Source organism: Schistocerca nitens, chromosome 2 (genome assembly GCF_023898315.1).
Source record: "Schistocerca nitens isolate TAMUIC-IGC-003100 chromosome 2, iqSchNite1.1, whole genome shotgun sequence".
In the NCBI taxonomy this organism is placed as follows: Eukaryota; Metazoa; Arthropoda; class Insecta; order Orthoptera; family Acrididae; genus Schistocerca; species Schistocerca nitens.
In genome coordinates, this window is record NC_064615.1 from 993482141 (window position 1) to 993501485 (window position 19345).

The 19345-nt window shown below is 38.5% G+C and overlaps 1 protein-coding gene across 1 annotated transcript in view; it reads right to left on the bottom strand.

Moving 5' to 3' along the window:
• Window positions 1-19345, bottom strand: part of LOC126237315 (60S ribosomal export protein NMD3) — an 82844-nt gene that overhangs the window by 34778 nt on the left and 28721 nt on the right. The window contains exons 5-6 of the mRNA XM_049947280.1: window positions 12964-13072; window positions 152-302 (exon numbers count right to left, since the gene is read on the bottom strand). Of these exons, the coding sequence (XP_049803237.1) occupies window positions 152-302; window positions 12964-13072 (260 nt within the window). The remainder of the gene's footprint in view (window positions 1-151; window positions 303-12963; window positions 13073-19345) is intronic.

Here is a 19345-nt window from a genome sequence, read left to right on the forward strand (position 1 = left end):
ATTTTCAACTACCGGAGTTGCAATGCACTTAGAATACTTTTTCTTAGTGAATATGAATTGTATATGCAACACCAAGTTGTCAAAATGACACTGAATAGCTTAATTAATACTTGTTAATTTTATAACGCAAAGATGATAATAGCAAACTAACCTGTAGGTGAATTTGTAGTTGTAGATATTACTGTGTATATCATGAGAAATCAGTTTCTTAGAGTGTTGATACCTGCAGGGAAGCACAGTTGTTAAGAAATCAATCATTTTTCGGGCATGTCCTTCAGTTGTGTAGAAGAAGTCAAGCCCCTCTACGAAAGAGGAAAACAATTAATTAAACATTAATATTTCACTGAACCGCTACAGAATAAAAAATAGGTAAATCACACAAAGTCAATTACAAGACACTAATTTCACAAGTAACTGATCCTTAAACAAGAAGAGTTCACATGTAGAAGGTAGTCTTTCCCTTGAGTAATTACTGGGTACAAATGTAAATCATATATGGTAGATGATAACTGTGCATCACACAGTAAATATCAACTTAAAATTTTTTATTACCTGGAATGGAATCTATAACAAATAGCTGAACAAATTTGGCATATAATTACACACTGATCAATGCATTCTCTAACAGCCTTCCCTCCAGTTGTACATCAATCTCAGATGAGCCGTACTGACAGTGGGAAGTCAGAGGGATGATGGATAAAATTTATGATAATAGCTACGAGATTTCTGATGTGTGCTCAGATGCTTGCATGGCAGAACACTGCCAATAAAACTTGACTCCTGGTGCCAGATAATGTACAGATTTATATGAAAGCATACTATGCTATTGGATGAGAGTACTTATTGGGTTGGGGACACCTACTTTGTAGTGACGGATAAGCTCTCCTTTCAGTTACCACTCACAGGAAAAATAACAAAGTAGTTTTCTTCCTTCCAACAGTAATATTTTTATTTGATGACATATTCTGTGCCAATGGAAAAATTCAATTAAAAAGCTGCAAGAATACAGCTACTTTGTCTCCCTGTAATGAAATATTTTGTGCTTCACTTGTCTATTTACATACATGAGGTTTGTATTGCTATAGATTGCATGTAGCTTCTTCATATATCTTGGGGGCTAACTATTGGTCTATATATTCAAAGGTCCAAGGTTTAATCTTCTGCAGGTCTTAATACTACTACTTTTGTTACTTCATCTGCCTCTGTCAATGATTAATAATTTGATTGCACAATGGTTCAGAGATTTACATAAAACTATAGGTTCCCTTAAAACTGGCAAGGTTGGAGCAAGAGCATAGTACCTCTAATAGGACCAAGCCTAGTACAGCACTGTGACTTTTACACTGACATTTGGGTTGATGACAAGTTTACCTTCCTAAATCTTTTTCAATTTAAGCTTCTGCACAGACTATATACACTTTCTCTATTCAAGCAACTGCTTATGATTATCTCCAAAGGGGCTACCGAATAAGACACATGTGTGATTTTGTAAATTTTCCTGGTAAAATAACTTTTGATTCTCTTCTCAGGGTTTGTAGCCAGATCTTCAAGTCAAGTTGAGACAATATTTCGATGGTGAAACTGGCCATCATCTTCAGGTGAGATGTTGTTGGTGCTAAACATCATTGAAATGATGCTCCAGTGAAGCCAGCGTCTCATTATAGCTGAGCAGAGGATCATGGTAGTGAAGTTTGATAAACTTCTGAAGAAGAGAAAACAGAAGCGTGCCTCGATTTTCTTCCCAGGGTGCTATAATGAAGGTATTATTGCACAATTTGTTTATTTTATTAATAATAGGAGTGTCAATGCTATCAAGATGAATGCTGGTGCTGGTAAGGAAGTAAATTTGTTTCACTCAGACAACTGGAAATCATTTCTAAAGATTTATTTTTCTTGCATTTGGAAATTTAAGCACTGCTTTCAATGGCTTCTTAGGAATAGATGGATGGTGCCAGATAGATTGTGTCAGACTGGGTGCATAAGAGTGCCATCACTAGACAACCCTCAAAATTTGAGCAGCTTCTTTCATGTTCCACAATATTAGATGATTTTCATTGACAGACTATGATTAATCTTATGTGTATGGGACTGGATGGTATCACTGTGGCCATGATGGAAAAAGGCCTAAATTGTTCTCCCACTATGAAGAGAATACCCATCAAGGAATTTATCTGTTCTGTAGAACAAGTAGTATTTAGTTCCTCAGGGAATTGAATTGAATGGAAGAAGAAATCAGGCTTGAGTTACACGTTATGCCAGGCTGCTGCCGAAGAATAATATCAATTCTGCAGAAAGCGCAGTTACTCATTCTATTAGAGTGAATAAAGATATAGTAGTTTCACTAGCAGACAAAGGAATTACATAGTCATCACCACTTGGTGAACTGTGCAAGTAAAATGGATTACTTACTTAGTGATCCAATTTACTGAAAAGCGAAGAATGGCACTAATGAAATGACAGAATTGCACTCCTGAAAAAGGAGTTGGATGTCCAAAGATGATATTAAAAACTTGTGGCCCAGTGCTGCCAATTCGCTGAGATGATATGGTTTACCCAAAATCCACAAGGAAGAGGTGCCATTTTGCTCCATTGTTATAGTTCAATTCTTTTATCTCGGTGGCTCGCGCATGCCCGCCCAGACGCAGGAGATTGCTGTGTTGCCAGTTGCAAACGACGCATGCGCCAAGAGAAATAGTGCCATAGTATAGTTCGCAAACTTACGTTTAGGGGGGAGTGCGCAGTTTATGACGTAAAGCCACCATGGCCACATTAACCCTTTCGCTGCTACAGAGACGTGCTGCCTGCATTCCGCGTGATTTTGTCATCACTGCACTGCTCGCCTGTGCAGACACATGGTGTTCCGACTGCTTTGACACACTTGTCATTCGATTTCACAAAAACTATTTGGCCCAAAAATTTGATTTTTGCACATCTTCTTGACTGATACCTTCTCCCCCATAAATGACTTAATTTTGTTTCAATGTTCAATGCAGTTATTGTGCAGTATTAAACATAGTAAACCATTGCATGAAATTTTGAAGAGTTTGCAGAGGTAAAAGTCCATAGCATATACCTAAATTTAATATAAAATTTACCATATAACAATATCTCATTTAATTTAAGTACCGGAAAGGTGTTGCATGTAATATTGAGAAATATTCCGTCTTTTGTGACTGTAATAAAAGTTTCATTTACACCAGGTGTGTATGGCTTTATTTTAAAGCACTTCAATCAAAAGGAAGTAGACAAAATACATTAAACCAAACTGTGGGACGTCCAATGATACCAAATCTGACGAATTTGTGGTCAAATTTGTTATAATTTGATGAACTAATTTTCATTAGGATTTCTTTTGGCTCTGTGTGTCGTTTTCAAGAGATTACAATGTCCCCAGTTAAAATGAACACCCTTTATAACAAACAGTGTTTATAAATTGGGAAATATTCCATCTTTAGCGACTGTAATAAAACTTTTATTTATACCAGAGTCATTTCACTTTTTTCTAAAACGTTCTGATTAAAACAAAGTTGGCGAAGTACACAAAATTGAACTGTGGACGTAATAAAACATAGAAACTAAAATGTATTGTCAGTGAGGCGCAGTGTGCAAACAATTTGTGTTTGTCATAACGGACAGCAAATACTTGCCAAAACATTGACTATGATGTTGCCAAAGCAGCGAAGCAAAGAATTACATCAGACAATCAAGTAGCTCGGCAACGTATGAGCTGAAATTCTGCTCTAAATATTACTTTTAATATTGTCGCAAAAGAATATAAATATGAATAGTAAAACAGCGACTGCGGAAGAGAAGATATACAAACAAAACAGATACCATGAATATTGTATGTGTGCCTTTTCACTGTTTTTAATTGCTGTGAAAAGAAATATTGGAGGACAAAATTAGAAAAACCGGAAACTTATTATGATTATAATGAAGGGACAAAGCACTAGAAATTTCAAAAAATTACATTCAAACGAATAAAATTCATGAAGTATGACACTTCGATATTGTTTTTAAATAAAGAAAATATTCAGCACCGAACGAGGTTTGAACTCAGAACCTTACACTTTGCATTCAAACACCTTAACCATTACACTAACACAACTCGTCAATCAATAAGACTCCTGGAGGACACTAAAACATCATGCAAAATACCGACAAACACTGTTGGTATGACTATGAATTACACACGTTTCGTCGAAGTGAAATAGGAAATAAACAATTACCGCTGTTCTTTATTGTGAAAAAGCGGTTAGTGAGAATGATACAAACACCTTTTCTTGCTATCGCCTGAATTAGGAGGCTTATTGCTTGTTTGGTTTAATTAATTAATAGAATATGAAGCAATTGGTATAAAGAATGTGTTTTCCAAACTTTCTATAAAAGAAAGTCTACTATCAAGACATTGCCTTTGTTCAATTACTTTATTTATGACTGAACGTTTTCAAAACTGAAGACACTCGTCCGTGCTCTGCACTGCAGTCGAGCTCTGGCAACGTCGTTCTCTGTTCATTGGCTGACTGTGTTTTGTGACGTCAGATGCGCAGAATGAACATAAACTCGGCCGCCGTTGTAAATGACAAGCACTATAGTAATTTGGGTCTGTCCACCTATAACATGGCAAAGCATTTATGGGAGTGAGGATTTGGGGGAGGGGGGGGGGGGTTCTTCATCTCTTCATCAGCAAGTGTGGACATTACACCCCAACTAACTGGAATTTATTCAGCATATAAATACATTACAGGTGGGCTCCTCAGACCTACTTGTAAGCTTTGATGTCTCCCTGTGTATGCATGTTCTATTTGAAAAATCATTCAGTTTAATCAATTAAATGTTGGAAATTTGTTTTAATGTACTTATTTCAACTTACATTTTATTTTATGTCAAGATTTACGAATAAATTGACACTGGCTGTCGATAAACCCTTATCAGCCACAACTGCTGATATGGCTTTGAAAAAAGCACTGAAGACAGCAATTTTAAAACAAACATGTTTCTGGATATATGCTGATATCTCTTTAATTTGGCCACATGGAGCTGATACTCTTAATTTGAATCCCCTTCACCCCAGCATTAAGTTTACAACTGAAGTGTGGACAGATGGAAAGCTCCCATTTTTTATGTTCTCATTTCTTAGCAGAATGGTGGCATTGTTATGTGTAGCATTTACTGGATACCTACACGTATTGACCAGCACCTGCAAGTGACTAGCTGTCACCAAGCAAACCAACTCAATGGGGTCCTTAGGATGCTGGTCTGAAGAGAATGTGCCACACCTAATGCAGTGGCTATGAAGCAGCTCACCTAGATCTGGCAGAGCAGGGCAATAACAAATAGCACAATGATCTGGCTAGTTGAAACAGTCATGTTTTCTGTCTTCTTTTATGGTTGCGAAACATGGACACTCAAGGGAAGAGACAAACAGCGAATTGATGCGTTTGAGCTTTGGTGCTAGCGTAGGATGCTACGCGTAAAATGGACCAAAAGAAGAACAAATGTGTCCATTATTGAGCCATACGATATCTCCAGATGCCTTTCTTTTCGAGTCACCGAAAAAATTCTCCAGTTCTTTGGCCATATTGTGAGAAGAGTTGGAGAAAATCCAGAAAAAATTATCTTGCGAGGAAAGATTGAGGGCACGAGACAAAGCAGGCACTAAGAGAACCTGGCAATCGTCTGGGATGGAAATACTTTGTTCATGGGGTCATGACACTCAGCAATGAGCACAACAACTTTGCTCATCACAGGAAACTGAACACCAAAAGTTTGCACTTAAATGGAATGAATTCTCTGAGTAACAGATCCATCGAGCCTTGGAGTTAAGATCATCACCAAATGTATACCATGATGAATCTGAATCGGATTCTTTCCTACCATATACTGGGTGATTATAATCTAAACTAGGGAAAATTTTTAAGAAATTTTAACATCAAAACTGTGTTTATCCTGTCAGCCAAGATTAGCGACATTTTGGGTTCTGTTAAAGATGATCTGGGGCTAAGGAAGCCCAGTGTTCATAAGGGTAAAGCATGTATTGGTCAAATTATTCACACCACCCACCTCAATTACCAAAAGGTTAGCATCTCTGCCTTTGGTGTAGAAGGGCCTGGTTCGATCCCTGGTACATCTTTGGATTTTTCTGAGGTAGGCAGGTCTGGAAAGTGGTCCACTCAGCCTCTGCGGCCAAAAGCAGAGCTGCTTGAAGAAAGAAGCAGCATTGTCATCTGGATTCAGCTATTGACAATAATGACTGGTAGGATCAATGACAGACAGATCACATGTCCCACGATCATAGACTGCTCCTCATATTGCCCTGTAGGCAGTAGCTGGACAGGTGTAACTGGCCTAAGGCCTAATATGTGGGTGGTGTTTACATTTACTATTCATACTTTTAGGACAGGTGTGTGGAACTTCGTTGCCACACAACCAGGGCTGGTTTGAGAACATTTTTTTGCACTAGCGACATATCATTATCATACATTAATTGTCACTGTTTGGCCTCTTGGTAATAACTTTAAATATAAATCAAAATTTAGTAAGTGTAGAAATGAGTAGTTTTTGCTACTACTTATGGTACAGCCTGTGTACAAATCTTGCACTAGATGTGGCCCCCAGGCAGCTGCTTATGTCACTTGGGTCGTAGACTGGCCCTGGGCACAAGGTTATAACGATCTGAAAAATCACCATTAACAAAGCTGTGCTTAGCTGAGGAACACACAATTAAATATAATGAGAATTGGGTGTCTCATTACTGGCATTTTGCTTGAAGGAATCAGCTGAAACTGGGATGGTTGATAACCTTATTAAAGGGTAACTGCTATTCCCTGAACAAGTTGTGGAATACACACAAATCTGCATTAAAACACAATTTCTCATTTGGAAGAGGAATTTGACAATTAATTTCAGCAGGGATAGTTCACTTTTGTCTGTCTTCACCACCAGTGGCACTGCTCACATCCTCTGTAGCGCTAACAGTGCTTGGTGCATGTGCAGAGTACTCTCTGTTGGCCTATAAAGTGTGCCAGCTTCAGCAAAGCATCAGTTCGACAACAATCAGCAACAGTAGTATCTTACCCGAAGATGACAGCCAGCTAGACTGTTGAAATATTCTATCAATCTGACTTGAATATCTGGTTGCAACATGAGAAGATTATCACAAGCAATGCAGGCGTTTGCCGTACACAGCTAGAAGTTACTTACCACTGTATAGTGATTGATCAATACATTTTGTAGTACATACATTAATGATGAAAAACTTTGTTAAATAGCACAGTAATTTCCTTAAAACTGCATAAACACTAATTCATTTTGCTCGCAATTCTGTATCATTTGCTCTTCATTCTGAACTGGGGAAGTGGCATAAGTAATTGTTGTTTACAGTGAATATTGGAGGAAATTATTCCATTTGGGGGTGGGGGGTGGGGGGTGGGGGGGAGGAGGATGCAATACGGAGACCACTGACAAATTCAGTGAGACCTCCTGGGGCTACGGAGTGTGAAGAGGAACAGTTAGATAAAGAAAGCATGGCAAGAACCAGATGAAACAGATAACAGAGAGTAGGAAAGTGTGGAAACTGGCATCTAGTGGAAAGGTTGGGAGAAAGGAGATATGTCAAGAAAGATTTATAGCGCGCACCCACACACAGTATTCTGAATTAAGTGAACATCAGGCTCAAATATGAGTAAAATTAAGACAAACACAGGAGACACCAGATGTGTTTAGGAAGAGTGGGAGTGGGAAGAAGTTAGAAAGAAGAAGTACTGCTGCTATCTGGTAGCCGCAGGTAAATGTTAGCCCTCCGTTGAGGGGGAAATGATAGGGACCAATAGAAGACACCTAGCATTTTTATACCAACCGCAGGTCTAAATCGTGTGATAACATGACAACTTTCAGGCATGCCTGAAAGGTTTTTGGTAAGGAGGGTAGAGGGTAGAGATGAAACTGATGGCAGTTGACTTGTGATATATGGCACTGGTGCCTACTGGAATTTTTGAAACAGAAGCTGGTTATTGAGGGGTTGAGCTTAGTTCACCACTTAGCCGTACACACCTTCAGGTAAGTATTCTTCTGTTGTGCACTTGCCACTTGCTTCAGTGAAAGACGTTCCCTAGGAAGACTGTGTGAGGGGAGTGAGACAGTTTCCAGTGCAATGAAACTATTCCAGCATCTGCCATAATAAGTTTAGGGAAACTACAGAAAGCATAACTCTGGATGCCTGGAAAGGGATTTGAATCATTGCACTCCAGAATGTTAGTCTAGTATTTTAGTCATGTGTCAACTTCCTCAGTTTCCTCAACAGGAGCACAGCTGGCAACAGTGATATTATGCGACTTTTGTTGATGAACTAGTTACGGGAAAAGGATATAGCAAAATCAAGCATCCTCTATACCACACTAATTTCAATCTGAGCTGAGCTGAAGTGCAAAATAACATGGAAAGGAAGCATTACAGTTTATTCTCAGTGATGTGGAAATGCTAACAAAATAAGATGTTGTGAATGTTTCCCCACAGGACTGGTCTTGAGCTGTGAACTATACCTGGAAGTTAATCAGGAGAAGTTGGATCTTTGATGGATTGCTAGGAGGAAAGATCAAAGAGATGGTCATTTCCGTCACTCCAGCATCAGTTCCAAGCTGAGGACAGTGATGATTGTTTACTTGGATGTGACGCACTTTGAGCAAGATGCTAACAATGCTCCCTTCCATATGCTTCAAGCAAAACTGTCAACTGTCTGAAAGACCAAAAAATTAAACACCCATAAGAGACACCACACTAATATGGTTTTACACCATCTCTAACCTTGATAATTGCCTCAGCTTGCTGAGGAAGAGAGTCCGCAAGTTTTGTCATGTATGCCATATCTAGCTGAACCCACTCCTTCTTTGATGATTAGGTCCTGCAGAACTACCAAACTACGAGGATGTTTAATTGCTACACTTCATCCCCTGCTCCAAATTGTCCCAGGCACTATCTATGGGACTGAGATTGCATGACTCAATGGGACAGTCAAGAGGTTTGAGGAGTGTTTGCCAAAGCAAGAACATATACATGCAACCCTGTGAGCAAAGCTGTTGTCATCTTACAAGATGGGAAACCAATAATGAAGATGTAGAGGACAGTGCAGCACTTCATCACCATTAATGATTCAAGATGTAGTACTTCATGTCGTCCTTAATACTATGACATATATGAGTGCATTCTTGTGTTTACAATTCTCACATGTTGAGCAGATAATATTATTATTAAAGATTTTATTGTCTTTAGGCCATTACAGCAATTGACAACGTCAAATGAAGATACAATTTATAATACAGTGTGATAAGGTATTGACTACTGAAATATTTTAGCTTATATTACAATAAATGTACAGTGGGTCATCTGTTGGATTACTGCATTGTACAGTTGAAGAATTCATTGATATCATAGAACGGGTGGGCAATAAACCATTCATGCAGTCTTTCTTTGAATGTATGTTCACGAAGATCCTGTATAGCATGTGGCAGCTTATTAAATAGTTTGTGCCCTGTGACTTCATAGCTATTTATTGATTTTGATAATCTGTGGTAAGGAGTGTATACGTGTTTGATGCTTCTTGTGTTTTAACAATGTACATTTTCTTTCCGTTTCACATCTTGTAGGTTCTTCTTCGTAAAGATTAAGACATTATATATATAGAGGTTTATTACTGTCATAGTTTTTTGTTTAGTAAATAAGGGTTCGCAGTGAGCCTTATGTGAAGAATTTGTAATTATTCTAATGGCTTTCTTCTGCAATAATAGGATGTCATGTATATGACTACAGTTACCCCACAAAATAATGCCACAGGATATTTTACTTTGGAAAAATGCAAAATAAGATGATCTGATGTATGTTTCAGGTACACAATTTCTGAGTTGTCTTAATAAATAAATTACTCTAGATAGCTTACTACTAATATAGTTTACATGTTGGCCCAAGGATAACTAAATAAACTCCCAGGTATTTAACAGAACTGGGGTCATCAGATAGTAGCTTGTCTCTTAGAGTGAAGATTATCTGCTGAGTTTTATTTTCATTTAGCAGGAAACCATTTGCTCTGAACCAATATGTTGCATGAGTGAGTGTATTGGTCTTTAAATATGTCTGCTTGTGTCTGTATATGTGTGGATGGATATGTGTGTGTGTGTGTGCGCGTGAGTGTATAACCGTCCTTTTTTCCCCCTAAGGTAAGTCTTTCCGCTCCCGGGATTGGAATGACTCCTTACCCTCTCCCTTAAAACCCACATCCTTTCGTCTTTCCCTCTTTCCTGATGAGGCAACAGTTTGTTGCGAAAGCTTGAATTCTGTGTGTATGTTTGTGTTTGTTTGTGTGTCTGTCGACCTGCCAGCACTTTCATTTGTTAAGTCACATCATCTTTGTTTTTAGATATATTTTTCCTACGTGGAATGTTTCCCTCTATTACAACCATAACATTGAATTATTCTTTACATTTGGGAAGAGATCAATCGAACAGGTTAGCTGACGGCACTAATGCGCTGCTTCCTGGACTTGGGTACATGAGCTGGCCCCGGATCGAATCCGCCTGGCAGATGAACGGTGAGCGCCAGTGTTCTGGCCAGCCTGGATGTGGTTTTTAGGCTGTTTTCCACATCTCACTAGGTGAATACCAGGCTGGTCCCCACATCCCCCCTCAGTTACATGCCTCGCAAACATTTGAAAACGTTCACACTATTTCATGGCTTACACTAGACGCAGACAGCTGGGGTACACTAATTCCGTCCTGGGGGAGGGGTGTGGGGGGAGGGAGGGTGGGGGGGTTGGTGACAGGAAAGGCATCTGGCCACCCTAGACACTAACATCACCAAATCCATAGTAACAAGGCCGACCCCACATTGAAGTGGGACAAAGGCCCTAGAAAATGATGACGATTTGGGAAGAGATCTGTGTCTTTAACGCGAAGAAAATTTACTGTATGTGACACACTCAGTCCTGGTTGCACTTGCAGACAATAAAACCAGAATGACACATTCATAACACCCATTATATCTTAAACTGTTGAGGATATCAACACAAGGTTTCGGAACATGATAGCACACAAAGAGGACAGTATTTTGCCATATGGTTACTATGTGAAATTTTCTTATCTACCACATATGCAAATAACTACATATTTTTTCAATGGAATGATGTGATTTTTAAGGTCCATCAATAGTTTGTGAAATAAGAATTACTCTGCATTTTGCAGTTACATAAATGAAGAAATTACATGTTTATTATTGTACCAAGAATACGCTTTTCTGTAGACAACTGACACGTCTCGCCTCAGTTGCTGTTTTAATAACACACTGTTTTAGAGTTCTGTTACAGTTTCAAATGATATTAAAACGTTAGCGAAATGTATCTTTGTCAACTCAGCTGTGTTTTGGTAAAAGAACCAAATTTTAACATGGCAACAACTGAAGTTAGGTATTACTTAAAACTTGTTGCTGATGACACTTCTCTGAAGTGACTTGAATATTGTGTTACATAAAGTTTCGCACAGTAACCAGATGGCAAAACACTCCACTCTCTTTGTGCTACCATGTGTCAAAATATCATTTTGATACCTAAAACCGCTTACGAGATACAAGGGATGTTATGAATACTTCTTTCTGGCTTCATCTTCCGGATACACAAGCAGAATTGAGAGCTCTACATGCTATCCATTTTCTCTAGACTGGAGACAGATGTGGATCTTCTCCCAAGTTTAAAGACTAATTCAGTTTATTAGCTACATTCCATACACAACAGTGTATATCCTTACATGCACTAAAGGCAAACTCATAGCAACTCTATTTTTCATTGCAAACTAGTCAAATTTTGTGCATTAGCTTATTTAAAGATCACAATAACTATGACAATATAATGTAAATGGGTAGATAAAAAGTCTACTCAACAAGCAGTGGCAGGACAATACACCACAAAAAGGTTTAACTTTCACAGTTTTTCGGAGATGTGGGTCCTTCTTCTGGCAGAAGAGTTGAAGAGGAAGTAAGAGGGGTGAAGGAAAAGGACTGGAGACGTTAGGGAAGTTCAGAAAGGCACCCAGAGCCCTGGGTCAGGGGAGACTTACTGGACAGGGTGAGTAGAAAGTAATGAAATGATAGGTAGTTTGTTATGAAGGTAATGACTGGCACTATGAGATGCGAGAGATTACAGTTTTTTTTAATGACTATTTTCTTTAAAAGCCTTTGGGAAAGATTGCAGATCAGCTATCTTGCACTTGTTGCTGTCCATGTAGACTAGAGAGCCTGCTACTGCTGAGCCAAATATTACACTGTATGAGAGCTTCGGCGTGAGAGCTTCACATCTCCAGTCCTTGCTAAGCCAAAGTGAACAGGCCACCTAGCAAACTTATGGTGAACCACGTTCCGTTTGAGACAAGCTTTAGGGAGTGATGTTCACTTTGCTACCCACAGCATACCATGTTACTTCACCACAAGTCAGTTTATCTGATATATACCATGGTTTACCACCTCTGGATACATCCAAATAAGTTACATCTTTGCTCTATAAACTGTTATGATTTCAAAAACAGACACAACCCTGTTGTTATGTTACAACACTTATTTCTTGTTGCCTTCCTGAGTAGGCATCTCATTCATTATGGAGGGATTCTTAGTGAGTTTTTCATTCATACAGAAATGTTTGTGTTGCTTCTCTACAACATTTTCAGGTTCACCAGAAAAATGGCCTAATGTAAAGACCCACACTGTTCATTGACTTAAAAACATTCTCATTACCACTGGAGCAGAACATGGAGAAGCTAAAAATTCAAATGACTAATCTCGTTACAACATTGTGTGTAATGCCTGTTAATAGCATGGAACAGATGTAAATGAAAAAGATTTTTATTCAGCTTGCCTTATCTGAAAAGCAATGCAACATGAAAACACAGAATGATGAAATAGTTTTTTACTTCCGACTAACTACAAACTTACCGTGTATTGGTTTAATTCCTAAGGTGTGTTCATGGGCCTTGTGCTTCAAGATTAACTGTTCCAAGTAGTAGAAAGTCTTCTTATTTTCACATTTCTGCCTTACTTGAACCTGCATCAGCAACAGAAGAAAGAAACTAAGGATGAGTTGTCTACAAGTAAGAATCAGGATCAACAAACCATGTTGTTGGCACATAAGATATAAACACTTTTCATAACATTTTAAAATCATTAACTTATAGATATAATACACTATTTGAAATGTCGACACACACACTGTTAGAGTATCTTCAACAAGAATTGGTGGAAATAAAAATAAAAGCTTTAAGTGCCAATTGTTGCAACGAAAGGCTTAATTTATATTTGATTGTATCTTTTTCCCACATTTTTTCACGTATGTGGACAGTGAACTGCACCAGAGCATTTATACTGCAGGGGCAGCAATGCAAATGTACCTATTGTCCTGTTGGAAGATAGGAAGTGCAAGAAGCCACTGCACAAATAGCAGGCACAGAGTGCAGTGGCCTGACTCTGTGTAGTTGCATTCCATACGCTGCACCCAGACAATATACAACAATTTGTTATGCTCTGATAGGCAGGGGGCATTTAGCACTTCATCAACAAATGGTGCTTGGTGTTTAATCCACAAATTGTGGACGGTAGAAGCTTCCAGTATAAACTGGGTGTTCGCACAGATCACAATACAGCAGTAGCTCTGTTTGGCAACTAGGAGTCAGAGTGGTCACTATTCCTGGGCATTGTGCATCTGGCAGGACATACAAATTACACATATAGAAGCTATATGAACACTGTAATGGAGGACACAAGTGTAAGGAAATTTTTCTGAGCTAATTTCATCTCATGTTGCTGGTTTATGCTTAACCTAATGTCTTCTCTCATGGGGCATTATCACTATACTATACCCATTTAATTGTAAAACTTTGCTTGTTGTTTGGGTCCATTTACGAAGTAATGATTGTACATTAGGCTGATGTGTTGTTCTTAGTCCTCAGTATCAGAATCTACCTTTGTCATTGACTTCTTTGATTCAAAAGTATGCAACCAGCAGATCTCATTGTCTTAGCTGGTTGGATATTGAAATTACTATCTGCAACATCTGTACAAGTTTCTGCACACAACAACATTCCTTGTGCTCCAGTTTCTGTCTGCTTATCTAAATGAGTAGAAAGAAGCCACATGGGTCAGCACTGTCATTGGTTGCTATGGCTCATTAGTTGCTGGAGCAGGTGGGCTGTTTTTGTTTTTGCCTACAAAGTATCAAAATACTGCACTAGCTTTTATGCTACAGACTCTTGCTGATGGGAACCAATTTTGGGCAGAGAATATGGACATGTTCAACACTTAAGTGCTTGGTCCCTGCACTCTATTTTAACTAATTACATCCTTCCTTATACCAGTCAAGCATAACTTAGTTGTCTAAGTTTTTGATTGAGCTTTATTGCTTCTTGTGCACTTAAAACTAAAGTGGAATAATGTTAAACCTAGTGTCAACATAAAAATAAGCTCACAAACAACTCACTATTATATACAGTTATTGTGAGTAGTAAAAGAAGGGCCACAAGTATACATCCAAGATTCAAGACAGGCAGACTGATCTCTACTTGACTTTTCCATGGGAGATGCATGATGTCCTTAGTTTATACTTTGTCATTCAGCAGGGCATAGGAACTCATTCACTGTATCCCAACTATTAGAATGGTGCATAAGTTCAACAAATTTTTGTTTTTCATGTTGGCGTTCCACTTGCTACGGGTTTATTTATTGATTGTTTTATTTGTAGTTCACTGTCGCTATTTGAGTCTACATATTGTCATTTTGTCACTTGGAGACAGTGATTGAAGCTGTGGATGCTAGAAAATGGAATGCCAAGTGGAGAAATCTGAACATTTCCAACATATTCTTCTGTTTGAGTTCGATAGAGGGGTGACAGTAGTGGAGGTGGTCAGAAACATTTGAGCCGTGTATGGGGATAAAGCCATTGAACAGAGCATGGCTAGAAAATGGTTTTCTTATTTTAGGGAGGATCGTTTTGACATTAGTGACTCTCCACATTCAGGAAGACTCTTGGGGTTTGATGATGACTGTTTAAACATATTAATCCACAATGATCCACTTCAGTATACCCGAGAACTGGCAAATGTGGTGAACTGTGATCTTTCTACCATTGTGCGACATTTACAAGAAATGAGGAAGTTTCAAAAATCAGATGTATGCGTACCACATGCTCTAAGCCAAAATCACTAGCATCTGCAGGTGGCCGTTTGTGTACCTCTGCTTGCTTGTCATCAATTGGCGCGTGAATAACACCAACTATTCCTATCCTGTATTACTGCTTGTAATGAAAAATAGTGTTTCTATGCCAACAAAAGGAAAGGACTGATTGGGTCCAAACAAAGTCGCAACTCCTTGTACAATGATCTGTGTGAATCCACAGAAGATAATGTTATGCATATGGTGGAACAGTGATGGTGTGGTGTACTACAAATTGCTTCCCCGAGGTGTAGCTATCACGGCTGAAGTTTATTTTCAACAACTGAGATGCCTTGCACACACAGTCCATGAACAACAAACAGGAAGATGGTGTGAAGTGATGCTACTCCACAATAATGCCCGCCTGCATTCTGCTAGACTGACACAAAACACTATACATGAGGTGAGTGGGGAAGTTGTTCCACACTGACCTTATTCACACTAAAAACTCTCCAATGAACTTCCTTTCTGGACAAAAATGTGCTCCAAAGATGGCTTGAAAAGTTATTCGCCTCAAAAACCATCTAATTTCTCCAATCACAGAATTGAAAAGTTACCCCGACATTTGCAGACTGTTGTAAATAGTGAAGGAGGATATATTATTGATGACTAACGTCTCTGTTATGTGTATCTGTTGTGTTTATTAAAATTATGGAAAAATGCTACGAACTTGTGCATCAACCCAATACGTAGAAGGTATGATCAAAAAGTAATGGGAAATTTTGTTTTTTAAATAATCTTTAGTTATTCATCAACATCAACTTTGTGCCCTTCAAAGTAAGCCCCCTCAGATACAACACACTTGTGCCAGGACTTTTTCCAGTCCTGGGAGCACTTCTGGAACTCACTTTTCATTACAGTGTTCAGTTCTTCTGCGATTCTGTTTTGATATCATCAATGGCGGCAAAACAATGCCCTTTCATGGTTCTCTTCAGTTTCGGGAATAGAAAGAAGTTGCAGGGGGCCACATACTGCTGATACGGTGGCTGAGGCAACATAACTGTTTTGTTTTTAGCCAGCAAGTCACAAACAAGCACTGAGATGCGAGCGCGAGCACTGTCATCATGCAATTTCCATGAATGGTTTTGCCACAATTCTGGTCATTTTCTTTGGACTGCTTCACACAAATGGTGTGTAATTTCCAGGTAGTATTCCATATCAATTGTACAACCATAAGGCAGCAACTCATTATGCACTATCCCACTGTACTCGAAGAGGACGGTGAGAATAACCTTCACTTGTGACCGAACTTGTCAACTTTTTTCAGTCTTGGCTCTTCAGATGGTTTCCATTGGGACAATTGAGACTTGGTTTGAAGTCATATCCATGTTTCATCACCTGTTATAACCTTCTTTAGAGGTTCTGGACCACTGTAGACTTCATTTGGCAATTCCTGAGTGATATCTATGCAGCAGTGTTTTTGATCGAAATTCAACAATTTTGGAATAATCTTTGCTGCTACACTTTTCATGCTCAAAACAACCAAAAAATTCCTTGAACAGTCCATGGGTGTACTGCCGGCAGTACACCTGTGGACTGTTCGAGCAAGAAATATGCTGGGAGAAACTGAAGAATCAGAAAAAAAAGATTGCTTGGCATGAGATAAAGGATATGCCAACATCATCAGCAATCTCTCTGATGGAGATTTAGTGATTTCCTAGAACCATTTTCTTTACTTCTTCCACACTGTCGTCAGTAATTGATGTGCTAGGGCATCCAGGGTGACTGTCATCTTCAAAATTTTCTCAACCCTCTCTGAAATGTTTGCACCACTTTTATACTCTTGTCTTACTCATAACAGATTTGTCAAAAGCTACATTCAACATTTCGAATGTATTGCAGCACTTTATTCCACTTTTCAGGCAAAATTTAATGCAAATTCTTTAATACATCTTTTTCCAAAGTAAAAATTCGCAGAGCACTCGAAAACACACAACCTTTTCAACTGTCAACAATAAACCAAATATTCAAAACATCTGAAAATGCAAACATATATCAAGAACATGTATACCAACAAGTTAAAAGAAATTAAAAATTAAGTGTATAAAGCCGGCAAAATTTCAAAGGAAAAAATCCCATTACTTTTTGATCAAAACTTGTGTATGAGCCTTAGAAAACAATTTATTATTATGTTCAAGTCTCAGTGATTAAGTGGTAAAATGCCAGATATAATGCACAGCCAAAGATCTTTGATTTAATCACTGGTTGACCCAGATCTTTATCTGTCACTTATCACTTGTTTCACAGATGGCAACATTTGTTAATCTGAGAAATGCTGAGTTGCATAGTGGTTCAGAGGCCAAGTTAAACTGTATGTCCCCCCTATGACAGGCTGAATCAGAACTGAAGAGCAAGTAGCTGATTCCTCACTATATACAGCTACATCACTAGGGACATCTACAGGCTGTTCCACAAAGTTACACAGACTCTTCCACAGCAAATGAGTGGCAACGCACTGAGCAGACAAGCCTAAGGAGGACTTATTTTCCATATGTAGGTTAATACTACATGAAACAGAGAAATTAGTAACTAATATATCTAACACCTGTAATGCACATGAACACAGTTTACATAAATCACAGCATTCTGCACTCCACTGGTAGACAGGAAACTACTGCTATGTGTTCCTGCATGGCAGTTGCATGGCGTTCTGGGAAAGGCCACTTTCCTCACCATGGGTGCTGTTCGTTCTTCAGTTTACAGACAGCCTACATTTATGCTTATTTTGTGCACATATGACTAATGTGAATCACTTACTCATTTTGGTATCCCACCAGACAAAAAGTGCTTATCACACATGTCTACAATAAGGATGACAGAAGTAATCTACAAAATCACTGCCCAGTCTCACTGATGTCCACCTATTGTACATTTCTAAAAACATATTTTTTGCTTGAACATAACGAGGTCTCTCGATCGGAATGATCACCTTGATGCTGACTAGCATGTATTCCAAAAACACCCATTACATGATACCCAACTTAAGCTTTTCTCATATGACCTACTGAAAGCCACTGATTAAGTCAAGCAGATGAGTACATTATTTCTTGACTTCCAAAAAGCTTTTGACTCTGTGCTACAAAAATATTTAGTAAAAAAAGATTCTATGGGGGTATCAAACAAAATCTGTGACTGTGTTGACGATTTCTCGATAGGGAGGACATAGCATGTGACATCGGATGGAGAGGGATTGACAGAATTGGAAATGACTATAGGCCTGGCCCACAGAAATGCATTGGAAACCTTATTGTTCATTTTGTATATTAATGACCTGGCAGGGAATATTAATATCAACCTCAGACTTTTTGCAGGTGATCAGTTACCTACAATGAAGTGCTGCCTGAGAAAAGCTATAGAATTATTGATTAAGATCCTGATACGATTTCAAAGTGGTGCAAAGATTGACAACTTGCTTTAAACATATTTTACAAAGGCGGAATGAAACATAGTGGCCTGTAACTACAATAACAATGATTTACATTTAGAATCAGTCAACTCATACTTTACAGAATGTACTCTACAGCACTGACCCTTAGCTTGAATTTATTGCAAATCTCTTGCCCAGTGCAAAGTCCCATCTGACTGGAATGAAAATGCAGATTACTCCTGTGCATAATAAGGGTAAAAGAACAGACTTGCAAAATTACAGACCAATACCCGTAACATTGGTTTGTTGCAGAATATTTGAATATATTCTGAGTTTCAATACAATAAATTTGATATGGAAAAGTTTCCACCCACAAATAAGTACAGAATTAGAAAGCACTGCTCATATAGAACTCAACATGCCCTTTCCTCACACAGCATCCTACAAATCAAGGATGAAGAGCAACAGGCAGATTCAATATTCTTACATTCCCAGAAAGCGTTCGCCACTGCAGACTTAATGAAGGTCCAACAGAATGTATATATGGACAAGTAAAAGAAATTCTCGGATTCCTCTCAGATTTCCTGGTTAAAAGAACACTTTCTGGGTGAAAATACACTTTTTATGTGTTTAAGTGACAGTAAACTTTCCCTTGGAACTGTAAAACTTATCAATCCTTTGAATGTTTATGGTTTTATACACTGGCGTAGAACTTCTAGGCACTTAAGAAAACGAATATCCCCCCCC